Below are 14,892 nucleotides of genomic sequence, written 5' to 3'. Positions count from 1 at the left end.
GCGGATGGGTTCGTTGGACTTGCCAAGGAGCACCATGTGGAAAGGTCGACGAGTAGGGAATGCGCCCAGAGGAAATCCGCACTGAGCAGGGATTTGTCCATCAAAGCAAGTGTAAAGGACTATTGAAATGTGCTATCGCTGAAACCTACCAGAATCCGTATCTTTCCAAAGGTTCGGATGGCGGTATTATTGGCAGCCCAAAGGGAAGGACCATGGGGTTCTTGTGAGTGTCTCGAGCGCCATAGTGGGTTTGATGCTAATCTCCACCCCTGTGTCCACAAGGAACTTGTGGCCTGAGGTGCTGTCCCAGACATGGAGAAGGCTATTTGGTCAGCCAGCCGCTGCAGCCATTAACAGCGGCTGGCCACATCATTTGCCTGGAACGAATACAGGTGGTAGCATCTGCGGGTGGACGCTCCCCAATGTTGGTGATAGAAATACCATTTGGGATCAGGGCTCTCCATCCTCTGCTCACGTAATGGATGAGACTTGGGCGTTGTCTTGGGCGTGGCCATGAGACATGGTTGACGGAGTCTATGGCTTTGCGTTTCAAACAGTAGAGAACATCCGCTTGTGCCTCAACTTTGCATGGGTCTCTGAAGTCCATGTCGGCCAAGAGGAGCCCGATGTCCTCGGACATCTGCTCGAGGAATGCCTGCTCGAACATGAGGCAGGGCTTGTGCCCTTCCACCGGCATGAGCATCTCATCCATGAGGGCAGAGGGGGTCCAATTGCCTAGGCCATCCAAATGCAGGAGCCTGACAGCTCTCGTGAAAGGCTGTATATGCTAATGAGGAGGTTTTTCAGAGCCGTGCATTTACCTTCCTCTGGAAGCGCCCAGATGAGGTCAGTTGGCAGCTTCAATGTGACGGTGCCTACAGCTCCTTGTTGAGTCTTCAGGACGTGGAGACTCATCGGGGTCACCAATGTACCATGTTGTGAATGAGCGTAGCGACAAGACTGAGACCACAGGCTGTATTACAACTGCTTTATTTTGAATTCTGCTCTGCAGCCTCAGTCCTGCCCCAATGCCCCAGAGCTTGCGTCCCAATGAAGTAAGCACGGGCGCAAGCTTCCAGTCCGGACTGGAAGAGAGGGTCCCGCGAGACACCATCCTTTCCGCGGTTGCCCCGCTGACCGCGTGTGTCAAGCAGGGCCGGTTTGCCGCAGCAAACGTGGGCCGCCACAATATATTTTATTGAAATGAGCAGAACCCAATTAACAGCACTAGTTAGTTAGTTAGTATAATTCTTTTATTTCTTGAAGCCTGAGCTCAAGTTAAATGGGTGCAATAAGTGGCAAGTATTTTGCAAATCTCACTAGGATGATTTGTCCAGTGTTGAGACACTAACCACAGATAGTGTGGTAAAAAAAAATAAACACAAATATAAAACAAAGAAAGTGTTTTTAAAAGCAGGTGTGTTCAACCTTGCACATGCTCATTACAACATAAACCATGCATGCAAATTACTGAATATGAAATAGGAACTCCTCAAACATTCTCCAAACAGATGTGTTACATTTTTCACTCCTTCCAAATGTGGAAACTCATTTCAGGAAATTTTATTAAGTTGTGTTTTTTATAATAATTCCACACAAAAAACAGGGAAAGGGGTTTTGAGATCGAATAGAAAACCATAACAGAGTAGTTATGATACAGGAGTCTATAGTCCCTTTCACACTTGCTTTCCACTAAATTGGCCGTTCGATGTCATGTGATAGGAATGGGGCTTTGGCTTTTCACACTTGACCACGCCAAACTGGGACACGGAATGCTTCCACACTTGCAAGGAGCCATCCCAGAGTTAGAACTATTCTACCTTTTACCGGTGACATTATGATGCATTGAACGATGGTGGATCTGCCCCAAGTCCTGATCAATGTATTATGATATTATATTTAAACAAAATTAATCATGTCTAATTATAACATAATTAAGCTTTATGTACAGCACAGTATGAGCCCTTCAGCCCCTGTTGTTGTTGTTACCACCTATATAAACCTTTATAAGGGACCATTGGAAAGTGCCAGCCATAAATAGCAATAGTGGACATTTTTAAACAGGGTAGGAAAGTTATTAGCATTTATAGTGCACAATTTATAAAGACTGTGGGAAAAAGCAATGGCAGACCTGCCCTCCCAGAATGCCATGCAGTAGAGAAAGGTCTGTATGCCTGGCTGCATGCATGGAGCATTCATGGAGGGGTTTCTCTGCCACATGGCATTCTGGGAAGTCAGGTCCGCCATTGCCTCCCCCCCGCACAGTCTTTATAAATTGTGCGCTATAGCACTACCAACTTTCCCACGCTGCTTAAAAATTGTCCACTATTACTATTTATCTATTCCCTCTCTCTCCTTCCCTCCTGCTGCGACTTTCCCACGGAAAAGTTTATACCTTCATTTTAATCTTTTTTTTCTTCACGTTCCTGTACTCACGCAAAAACTTGAGTCATTTCAATCCCACAGTGCAATAGCCCATTCTACACTGACCTGATTGCAACACCAGTGTCTGCAGATACCCGGGACCATACAGGGGTCGAGGTCGTCAATCCCCGGCATGAGATTACATCATCTGACGCTGGCATTGAGACAATTTTCCTTTCACAGAAGACACTTTAAAGGTCGATTGGCCATTAATTCCTGGGACCACTTGCAAGTGTGAAAGGGGATAATGTCTAGAAGTCCAGGGAGAAAGTAACATTGTATCTGCTCTTTATTACATATGACTGGGCAGGTTCTGATCACTTACCAAACTGAACACCTTCCTCAGCTTAAATACCTCATGAACATTTTACCAACAATCTTCAATAAACGTTTCCTACTACCTCTATCCCCTGAAACCTAGAAGGTATCTCGGATCATTGTGAGTGACGTTCCAGCACCCAAAGCCGATTTAATTTATAAAGGGTTGTGGCTTGCTATTTGAGAGCGCAGTCTGGATGCCTTTTTGTTAAGAGGTAAATACTGGGAATTGTTATTGAAAAGAGAAGGAAGTCATGGAAAGAAACCAGGTGCCAGGGGATGAAGACACACACTCCCTCTTCCTGTCTCAGATGAACTAAAAGGTTTTGGCATTCAGTCATGTTTTATACTTTACCAGATTCTGAACCTTTTTCTCACTGTGAGAAGGAACTAGCTTGCAGTTTGATGACACTGAAGAATTTTTAAACAACTGAAGGTATGGTGATTGCATTGAAACTGCGCAGCTGATATTGGCCCTCTGGCACGAGTAGCATTTAAAAAATATGATTTTTGGGCCATGAACCAAGATGGAAGTTCCAAGGGATGTATAGCGATCAGCAGGGCTATTTTATGCCATTCCACTTGAGGGAAGTGCGGTGGGGTTCTGCTCTGCTTAGCACACAGCTCAACATTTCATTTTGGTTCTATCGTGTCTCTGGCACTGGGCTACAAGTCAGCTCTGGCAGAAAGGAGGAAGCAGTTGTAAGCAGGTGAGAGGGAGTTTGATGAAGAATTGGTAGGAATTAGGTAATGGGTTAGCCATTTGGCATCTGAATGGGGCAGGGCCATTAACTTTCATTGTACCTTCATAGAATGTCACAGCACAGTACAGCCCTTTGGCCCATGATGTCGAATAACCCTCTATTCCTCCATCATCCATGTGTCAAAATGCCCCTATTGTTTCAGCCTCCACCACCACCTTGGGGAATGGATTCCAGGTACCCACAAATCACTGTCTAAAATACTTATCCCAGACGTCTCCCCTCAAATTTCATCACTTTACTTGGCACAGATCCTCGAGTGTTGGCTATTCCGATCCTGGTGAAAAAGTGCTGCCTACCTTATCCATGCATCTCATAATCTTGTCAATTGCTGTAAAGTTACCTCTCATCCTTCTTTACTCCTAAGAGATAAAGCCCAGCTCTGTTAACTTTGCCCTCATAAGACATATTTTCCAATCCAGGCAACATCCTGTTAAGTCTCCTCTGCACCCTCTTCATTGCCACCACATCCTCCCTGTAATAAGGTGACTAGAACTGAACACAAAATTCTCAGTGTTGTCATTCAGAATCAGAATTTGTCGTCACGAACAAGTCATGAAATTTGTTTGTTTTGTGGCAGTATCATAGTGCAAACATTCATATTATAACTTTCTTACAACATTACCCTAAAAAATAAAAATAATTGTGCATGCCAGTATCTTTGGTTCACTGATTATTCAGGAATCTGATGGCAGCAGGGAAGAAGCTGACCTTGTGCCACTGAGTGCTCGTCTTTAGGCTCCTGTACCTTTTTCCCAATGGTAACAGAGTGAAGACGGCACAGCCTGGATGGTCCTTGAGGATAGAGGCAACTTCTTTAAGACCTTGCCTCTTGTCGATGTCCTTGATGGAGTGAAGTCTGGTGCCTGTGATGTCGCAGCCAGTGTTAACAACCCTCTAGAGTTTGTTCTTGTCCTGAGAGTTGACACCTCCAGACCAGGCAGCAGTGCAACCAGCCAGAATCTTTTCATAGTACTTTACTATTCATTAATGGCATGTTACTGGTTATAATTGTAACAGGCCATTTTCAGCATGTAACTTATGTTGACATACAATGGACTATCCTCAACATTTTTAGTCAGATAAACACATGCTTATTTTCCCTCAGTGACCTTTCCTTCATCGAGATATCTGATTCAATCATGAAGGTTGGCACCATTTCTAGAAGAGCCTCAGCTTCTCTGTTCTCAGGCCTCAGATGTTGTCAACAAAAGACAAGAGGAAATAAACTTGTTGAGAAAACCAGAAAGTGCTGCAAGCTCTCCGCAGGTCAGGCAGTCCCTGTGGAGAAAGAAGCAGTTAATTATCAGGTCCAGGAGTCTTCATTAGAGTGGAGAGAAAGCAAATTGGTTTCTGATGGCAGAGAAGGTGGGACAGGGAATAGGTAGAATAAAGGGAATACGTCTGATAGGGCGAGACCAGATGACCTGACATGACAGATGAGGAGCTATTGAGATCTGATTAAGCTTCTTTGCATTACTTAGAGTATGGTTGGGGATTATACCCAGCAGACCAGAATATACAGTAAAAGAAAAGGCAGAAATGAGCAATTCTGATACAGAAAGAAAGAAGGAATGACTTAACGACGGATTTGATATTGAGTCCTTAAGGGTGCAATGTGCCCAGAAAAAAAAAATGGCACTGTTGCGGAATCTTGCTCTGAGCCTCATTGTAAAAGTGCAGGAGGCCGTAGATGGAAAGGTTAGAGTGGAAGTGAGATGGGGAAATTAAAGTGCAGGCAGCCAGAAACTTCGAGTCATTTACCAGTGAACTTAGTGCAGATGCTCCACCAGGCCACCACCTGATCTGCACTTTGTGTCTCCACTGTAGAGGGGGGCACGTTCTGCATGCAGTAAGCAGGATAGCAATGAAGTGTAAGGCAATTGCTAATTTACTTGGAAAGATCGCTTAGATCACTGGGGAGTGAAAATGAAAGAGGTTAACATCTTCAAGGATCTGTCCTGAAGCCTCCACGTCAATGCAATCAAGAAGAAGGGCTCGCCAGTGGCTATACTTTGTGAGGTGTCTGAGGCACTTTGGTATGTCACTGAAGACTCTCTTCAATGTCTACAGGTGTATCGTGGAGAGCATTCTGGCTGGTTGCGTCACTGTCTGATATGGAGGTAGCAACTCTCAGGACAAGAAAAAACTCCAGAGGGTTGGCAACTTGGCCTGCAACATCGCAGGCACTCCAGTGAGGATATCTACATGAGGTAGATATCTTAAAAAAACAGGCTCATCCTCAAAAAGCCCCCCCCCCCCAATACCCAGGCCATGCCCTCTTCACCCTGCTACCATCAGGAAAAATGTACAAGATCCTAAACACGAGCACTCAGCGGCACAAAGACAGCTTCTTCCCTGCTGCCATCTGATTTTTGAATGGACAATGAACCAAAGACACTGTCTTAATTTTCATGCATTATTATTCTTTTTTTTTAAAATTTATAGTAATGTTGTAAGATGGTTATAATATGAATGCTTGCTCTATAATGCTGCAGGAAAACACTGAATTTTGCGACTTGTTCTAGATGATAAATTCTGATTCTGAAAGTAGAGGTGTGGCACCTGTGACAGAATATAGATAGGTTTTTGGGAGATAAATTGAGGCAGGTTTTTTAGTGTAGGTCACATAGAAGCACTTTAAAACAGATCTTATTTAAAACACTGGAGCTCTGCCCATGCTAGACATATCGGCCAAAGACCCTTTACAATAGCTTTAGAGAGTGCCCAAGGGACTTCACTCGTGGATTATTGTTTACAAAAAGGCAACAGGTGAAAGAATTTGTTGGAGCCACAGACTGTCTGGAGTGGAGGGTCATGTGGTTTTGCAAGCAGAGAGAGTCAAACAGGCTCTCAGAGAGAGAGAGAGAGAGAGAGATCATTTCTACAGTGATACTGTCAGCAGCTGGGACTGGAACAGGATAAGATGGCAAGCTTGTGGAAAACCTCCATTTGGAAGATGGGTTGTGAATGCTTAGTTCAGCCTGTTCAAAGCCCTTGTGGTTCATACAAAAGGAGAAGACTGGCTGCCTAATGTTTTACTTGAAATAAGGGAAACAAAAAGGAACTCTGTGGTGACATGAAAGAAAGAGGTTATCATCTGGAAAACCCTGAAGGGGGCAAGTTTCGTCAGCCAGTGGCTGATATAAAAAGGAATTAGTTGTGGAAGTCCTGGAACAACAACTCTCTCTCTCTCCGAAAACAGACAAAAACCTTCCTGAGCGGTAACTATTTACCTTTCAAGCACCAATGCCTGGTGAACTTTATATAAGTTAAACTCTGTGCACATTATAAGAATTGTCTGCAACCAATGAACTTGGGAGAATGAGAAGTGAGATTGGACTGTGAACCAACAACTTTTCTGAACTTACACATACATTACATACACGTGTGCTTAGAATTAGAAGGGAGTTAAGTTAGGTTAGTTAAGTCAATAAAGTATGATCCTGTTTTCATATTTAAAGATAATTTAAAACAACTTTTGTTTAAGTAACCATTTATCTTGGTGAATAAAAATTGCTGCTGGGTTTTGGGGTCCTCTGGGCTTGTACCACACCTCTTAAAATTGCATGGCAAAGTGCCACAAGAGGGATGGTGGGCAGGGCATGGCAGAAAGGATCAGGGAGTCATGAAGAGAGTGAAATAATGGCATCTTGTTGGCATTGGCTGAAATTGCAAAGGATTAATCCATTGAGACTTTTCTTCCTCTGTCCAGCAGGGATGAGAGCAGAGTGGTGGTGCTTATTGTTAAGTGCGGCAAGGGACAACGGAAATGTTTGTTTTGTGTGCTATCCAGCAAGATCATCTTGCAGAAATGCAGCAGAATAACATTAGTGAGAGATCAGTGCAAACAAGGTAATAAGGGCAACATTATTTTACTGTTGAGAGGTTCATTCAGTCATGGCCTCAATCCTCAGGAACCCCCACCACCCAAACCATTCCCTCTTAACATTGCTACCATCAGGAAGGAGGTCCCGGAGCCTGAAGACCAGCAGCAAATGGCACAAGGACAGCTTCTTCCCTCTGCCATCAGATTTCTGAGTGGACAACGACCACAGACCCTGCCTCAGTTTCTCCTATTTTCTTATTTTTGAAAGGTCATCTATAGAAATATTTGGACCTGTAAGGGTGCTGCAAAAACCCACAGATTTTGTAACACGTTCATGACAAGGGATTCCGATTCTGAATCTTTTCCCAAGGTGAGGAAAGAGAAGAGAGCTGGATGGGATGCATCCTTTAATGTGCTTTTGCAAGGCATCTGGAAGTGTAGATGATGGAGGGAAGGAAGGTTTGGGTGAGAATCTAAGCTGCATGCACAACCAAGCACTTTCTTACAGTCTTGGGCAGAACAGCTCCCAGTGATGCATCCTGACAGGACACTCTTGATGGTGCATCAGTAGAAATTGTTGAGTGACTCCAAAACATAGCAAATTTGCTCAAGGACCTGAGTATTGGTAGTTCTTGGATGGCCTGCTGATGTGGGTTGCCCAGGACCTATTTTAGGAGGTATTTAATTTTCAGGCATTGATGTTGTCTTCTATCTCTTCAGTGCCTTTAATGTCGACAGTGTAATTAGCCCTACTGCTCTTCCTGAAGCCCATGACTACTTTCTTAGTGTGGCTGATATTGATGGAGATGGAGATGTTTTCTTTACAACACCTGGAAGCCAACTCCAGCCATTAAAACCCATGCCACCCAATTCACCTGCCAGCCCTGTTCATTTTTGGAAGGTGGGAGGTCACTGGGGAGAACATTCAAACCCTTTACAGTCAGCGCCCGGTTTGAACCCGAGCCACTGATACTGTAAAAGCTTTACGTAAGCCATTACACTAACTTGACGCCAGCCCTCTCTCTCCTTTCCATTTCATTTTGCTGTAGTTTGAGATCTGGCCTAAAATGTTGGTGTCACCTGTGAATTTATAAATGATGTTGGAGCTGTCATGAATGCACAGGGAGTATAGCTGTGGGGGGGGGGGGGGGGGGGGGAGTAGGGGTGGGGAGGAGGTGGGGGGATGGGGACTGTGGCTGATCCACTGCTGGTGTTGAGGTGCAATTGAAACTACAAATATCTCAGATGGAATCAAACCAGCCAATGACATCTCAAAAACCCAAAACTTCTGAAATTTGCTGTGTTGACTGAAATAAAAGCAGAAAACACTGGAAATACTGAGCAGGAAGTAGAGATTGTAACAAAGTTGATGTTTGCAGTGGATGATATTTCACCTTAAGATTCTTTTGAAAGGTCATCCACTTTCAAACTCGAATTCCCTTTCTGCCTCCATAAATTCTGCTTGACCAGTTAGTTTTTCTAACACTTTAGCCCCTTTCCCACTGGCAGGTGATCCCAGGAATTAACAGCCAATTGGCCTTTAAAATGTCGAGTGTGAAAGCAAAAATCAGCTCTCCGCCGGTGTCAGATGACATCATCTCACATCGCGGATTGATGGCCTTGACCCTCGTACAATGCCCGCTGTTGCAATCAGATTGGGCTATTGCATTGTGGGATTGAAAGGACCCAAGTTTTTGCGTGAGTGCTGGAATGTGAAGCAAGAAAAGATTAAAATGAAGGTATAAACTTTGCCGTGGGAAAGTCGCAGCGGGAGAGAGAGAGAGAGATAGGAAATAAATAGCAATAAATAGTCATAGCAGACAATTTTTAAACAGTGTGGGAAAGTTGGTAGAACTGTAGTGCAAAATTTATAAAGACAGTGGGAAAAAGCAGTGGTGGACCTGACTTCCCAGAATGCCGTGTGGAAGAGAAACCCCTCCATGAATGCTCTGTCCATGCAGCTGGGCATACAGCCCTTTTTCTGCCACATGGAATTCTGAGAGAGCAGGTCCTCCATCGTTTTATTGCCCCCACAGTATTTATAAATTGTGCTCTATAGCGCTACCAACTTTTCCACACTGTATAAATTATGCTCTATAGCGCAACCAACTATCCCACGCTGTATAAAAATTGTCCACTATTGCTATTTATTGCTAACATTTTTCCACGGTCCCTTATAAACATTTATATAGGTCGGCACATTAACAACAGGGGTTGAAGGGCTTATACAGTGCTGTACATAAAGCTTAATCATGTTATAATTGGACATGATTAAATTTGTTTAAATATAATATCATAATACATTGATCAGGATTTAGGGCAGGTCCACCATAACTTGATGCATCATAACATCACTGGTAGAAGGTAGAACAGTCCTAACCCCAGGGATGGATCCTTGCAAGTGTGAAAACGTTCACTGTCCCAGTTAGAAGTGGTCATTCCTATCCTGGAACACAGGATGGCCAATTTAGTGGGACGTAAGTGTGAGTCTCAAGGCAGATCTTCAGAATCTGCAGTGTTTTGATTTTTTTGCACTTTGAAAATGAGTAGTTAATGATTGACTATGTGTCACAACTGGTCACTCCCTGACAGCACATTCAAAAAGTTTTGATGCAACTTGAACTAGTAAGAATGACATAACTGCATTATCGAGCAATTGAATGTCATCTTAACAGACTGGCTACCCAATGTTATCAGGACTAGGAGGAGGGTGAGGGGAAGTTGCATTCCTATGATGTGATGTGAAGCTTTGTCACCAGCGTTTGCTTTGAGAAACATAAGTTTTAAAAAATTGTATTGATTTTTTTTGTACTGATTGCAAATTCTCTTGGCATTAAATTTAAACTGTCCTCATGACCACAACTCAGAAACTACCCCCTCTTAATTATTCTGAATTAAACAAAGATAGGAAGAACCATTCATGCTTTATCTGAACTGATTCCTCGTTCCCGGTTTCCTGGACTGTCATATTAAAAACCACACATGGGTCTGAAAGCTAATGGCCACAGTATGAGAACTCTTTGCTGATCATTGTCAAATTTGAGAATGTGAATGAAATGTCGTAGTGGTCAGTAGAAAGTATCAAGATTACAACAAAAGTATGTACAATCTAATTATGCTGTATGTTTTTTTTTATAAACTTCATGCTGTGTAATATATGAATTAAACTTGGCTCTGTCAATGTTACCTTGTTGCTAAACTAGTTGTGAATATCCAAGAACAATTAGTATTGTGATATTATTTTGTGAAAAACTGTCGGGATCCACATGACTGTAGGGATAGTTTATACGATTCATTCCAACATCTCCAATCAAGGGCCCCCAAAAAAGAGAAAACTTTGTTCATCTAACTACGATCAGAATTGTGCAAACTCCACACCACAATAGAGGATGCTGGAGAAACTACAGCCAAGAAACCAAAAATGTGCCATTGTTGCAGTTTAAATGCCGTACTGGGGACAATAAATTCACAGCTTGAATCACTTCAACCTAAGGAAGTAAACCAGTTTGTTCTCGTTATCTTAGCGGTATGAGGGGGCACTTGTCAATGGCTAAACATTAAATTTGTAGCCATGGGCATTTTACTCTATGGCAGCAAGCAGCTGCACTTATAAATTGGGCAATCATCAGTCAATTAATTTGTCAGCTTGCTAGTTTGTCAATGTAAGATGGCCGACTTCAATTCTGATTTAACTTTAATAATATTGTGCGGATCATTATTTCTTTGCATTCATTCTCCTGGCATTAATATCACACACATAACACACTTGCATGCACACAAATATATTTACACACACACACACACACAGAAAATACACAGACACATGCACACAAATCTACACACATACACAGAGAGACACATAAATATGCACACATTGACACATGCACACAATCACACACAGACACACATTTACAGAATCAGGCCATTTATCTAGCTCATCAGGTCTGCTCTGCTATTTGATGCAATTATGTGTTTTTCCTCATTTTTAATTTTACAGTGAGCCCACCTCACTGACAAAAGGCAAAGGAGGAAAAACCCAACACCCAACCCCAACCAACCAATTTTCCCCTGCAACCGCTGCAACCGTGTCTGCCTGTCCCGCATCGGACTTGTCAGCCACAAACGAGCCTGCAGCTGACGTGGACTTTTTACCCCCTCCATAAATCTTCGTCCGCGAAGCCAAGCCAAAGAAGAAATTTTACATAATGTAATCTTTCTTCAATAAACACAATCTATTGACAGCTAGGCTTCCTAATATGCCTCTAGGCAATCTCCCACTAAAATCAATTGTTGTGTGTGTGTGTGTGTGTGTGTGTGTGTGTGTGTGTGTGTGTGTGTGTACAGCAATGGAGGAAGGGTGTGTGTGTTGCAGGTAGTCAAAAACAGGGAGTCCTGCAACTTTTTGTCTGATCCAACACAATTCTCCTGATTCTCTTGGTCCCAAAACATTATGCGTTAACTTCAGTGGAAAACAAATTCTCTTCAGGCTGTAGTTGTAAGTGCCCACACTTTTCTTGGATGAGATGATATAATTACAATTGTATTGATATTGTAAAATCACCATTTGCAAAAATGAATCAGCTTCTAAACCTGGCTTGAGTGTCTCATAAATTCATTAAAAATGTAGGCAACTTGAACACAAGAATAAAATGAGCATTTTGTACGCAGTATCCATTCACCCCTGTAGTGACATATAAAAGGATTTCCCAAAAATTTCTTAGAAGTGTGAGGCAAAGTTTTTTTTTCTTCACAGACCTGTGGTCGAAATCTCATTTTCCAAAATAACCTTCAGAGTACAATTTTTTTTAAATTTAGTCATACGCCAATTTGGGCCTATGTTTGAAGGGTGGGAGGAAACCGGAGCCGCCGGGGAAAACCCATACAGACTCAGGGAGAACGTTTAAACACCTTAATGACAGTGCAGGATTCGAACCCAGGTCCAGTCCTGATCGGTGGAGTTGTAAAGGTGCTGCACTAATCGCTGCCCCAATCGTGCCACCCCAGTATATCCACAAATTAATTAGCATACCATTAATTAATAAGCATACTATTAATTAATTAGCACACCATTAAAATAAACATACCTTCCATGTCCTTTCACCCATGAAGCTACCAGAGAAAGTGTACTAAATTGAGCTGATTGGGTAAAAATCATGTGAAAGACAGTGGAATCATTAAATGAAGTAAAAATGACAACTAACTGCTTTATTTAGGTTGAATAACAAAAAGCCTATCAGCGAATTTTAATCAGAAGATCTTAGAGTATGCATATTTGGAAACCAGCATAAAGGCTTCTGAGGGGATTTCCAGATTGGTGTGGTGTTTCCCTTTGTGATTTATTTCCTTGATCTAATCTATTTTAATTCTCTGGGAGCTTGAGCTACAATCAAACTATGGAAGGGAAAGCAATGACGAGGGCTGCATATCTTTATTTATGAGGGTATAGTGTTTTGCTTTTGACACAAAAATGCTGGAAGAACTCAGCAGGTCATGGAGCTTTCTTATGCAGCAACGATAAAACATCACCAATGCTTCGGATATGGACCCTTCATCAAGGTATGAGCAAATTGCAGGCAGAACGAAATGGTGGAGGGAGAGGCAAGGAATGAGCATGGGCAAGAGGTAATAGTTGGATACGGGTCGCAGGGCACAAGAGTAAAAAATAACATAAGTGATGGGGGGGAAGGGATAGCTCTGTGAATGGAGAAGAAAGGCCAGCGGGGAGTTGGAGGAAAGGGGACAGAAGGATGGGGAAGAGATGAAGGCAGGGGACACTGGAGAAGCCGCTGTTAATAATATCCGGATGGAGAATGCCCAGACAGAATATTTGGTGGTGGTCCTCCAATTTACGGGTGGCCTCGAATTAGCAGTGCAGGAGGCCACAAAAAGACACATCGGCGCGGGAGTGGAGTGTGGAATTGAAATAGTTGGTCACTGGGAGATCCCGGTCACTGATGTGGACAGCGCGAGGGTGCTCAGTGAAGCGACCTCCCAGTCCAACGAAGAGAAGGCCAGGATGGGAGCACCGCAGATTCGCAAACGAAGGGATGCCTCACTTGGCAGGAATGTTTGGGGCCTCAAAGGGGTGCTGAAGGATGAGGTGAGGGAAACAGATGTGGCACTTCAGACTGTCACCAAGGGGGCAATTGGTGGGAAGGGGATGAATGGATAAGGGAGCCACAGGGGTAGCAGTCCCGACTGAAGGGAGAGAGGGGAGATATATCTGGTGGTGGGATCACATGGTCGGTGACGGAGGATAATATATTGGATGCAGAGTTCTACATGCCCAGTTTAATAGTGGATCGAGTGAAGTTTAAGACTATAGCTATTGCATCCCCTCCCATTAACCAAATAGCATGTAAACATTAGTTGGGCATTGATGAAAATTATTTAACCTTCTCTATTTTAGTGGAAATGAGTCTGCTGGAGTTTGAACAGAGCTCACATATAAAGTGCACTTACGGAAACTTTATTTCTTCAAAGATCATTTCTAATTTAATTCACGTTCTCCCTCCAACTCATTTAACCGATAAGTGAAAGTCATGTGTACATTTGATGAATCCATATTTACATTGAACATTAAAGTTCAAAATTGCAATGAGATTTCTTTCCAATATATTGATGATTATGGGAGTGATGCCATCTATTTGATTGATATCACGTCAACCAGACTTGCATCAGTATTCTAATCTGAATAAATGATTTGCACCATCACAATTGTTACCACAAAGAGGAGATGGTGAGGGGGGGGGGGAATTCCAATCATAAATCTGCATTCTTTATTGTCACCATTTCGTTTCAGAGAGGAATAATCTTTAAAATCCTTATTAGAGTTCAAATGAGTCTTCCTGAGTAAGGATGATACCTTGTGGTTTGTCCGTCTGAAGCTTTGCTTGATTTATGTTGAGAGCTGAGGGGATGAGTGCTTGAAAGCAGCATTTTCAATGTTCTACATTTTTAGTAGCAACTGTTTCCTGCAGAAAGGAAGTGGAAACAAAGTGTTTGCAAAGCTCTGTTGCAATGCTTTGCATATATCAAGTATTAGTGTCATTTCTCTCTTGTCATCTAACAGTAAGCCACATGGAAGGGAGCATTGCTCCGCTCGTAACTGGAATAGCAAAAATACTAAATTAGTTCTTTAATGGTCACGGTTGATCAAAAATCACGGAGGAGATTCTGTGACTATTTAGGGAAAAAAATCTGCTGCAGTGGCATCGACAGCCTTTTGGGAAATGCGCCGGAACAAACTGGTTGGTCCAGAAATTAAATGAGCGCTGTGGTCCAGTGCAGCACACCAAAGTGCAGGAGAAACTCAGTGTCCATGGAAAGCAAAGGGCCATCAGCATTTCAGACCTGAGCCCTTCCTTCGTGGGGCGGGGGGTGGGTTTAGAAGGGTTCAGGCCCGAAGGATCGACAGACTTTTGCTTTCCGTGGATGCTCTATGATCTACTGAGCTTCTCCAGCACTTTTGTGTGCTCATTTCAGAGATGATTCTACAAGTCTTTCAATTGTGCAAGAACAAGCCTGGCAAAGAAAGCAAAACTGACCTCTCCTGGGGAC

General features: G+C 43.0%; 1 protein-coding gene across 6 annotated transcripts in view; it reads right to left on the bottom strand.

Moving 5' to 3' along the window:
* The window catches only part of LOC138758194 (TNFAIP3-interacting protein 1-like), a 101,381-nt gene that overhangs the window by 75,058 nt on the left and 11,431 nt on the right, over window positions 1–14,892 (bottom strand). For 5 of the 6 annotated variants that reach the window (XM_069926782.1, XM_069926779.1, XM_069926791.1 and 2 more), the window contains exon 2: window positions 14,198–14,306. The exons of the other annotated variant lie outside the window; for it this stretch is intronic. In XM_069926782.1, the coding sequence (XP_069782883.1) occupies window positions 14,198–14,271 (74 nt within the window). In that variant the 5' untranslated portion in view covers window positions 14,272–14,306. The remainder of the gene's footprint in view (window positions 1–14,197; window positions 14,307–14,892) is intronic. 6 annotated transcript variants of the gene reach the window in all.

This window comes from Narcine bancroftii, chromosome 3 (genome assembly GCF_036971445.1).
Source record: "Narcine bancroftii isolate sNarBan1 chromosome 3, sNarBan1.hap1, whole genome shotgun sequence".
NCBI classification, from domain to species: domain Eukaryota; kingdom Metazoa; phylum Chordata; class Chondrichthyes; order Torpediniformes; family Narcinidae; genus Narcine; species Narcine bancroftii.
The sequence above is the reverse complement of the archived record's forward strand: the minus strand, read 5'-3'. Positions and strand labels throughout refer to the sequence as shown.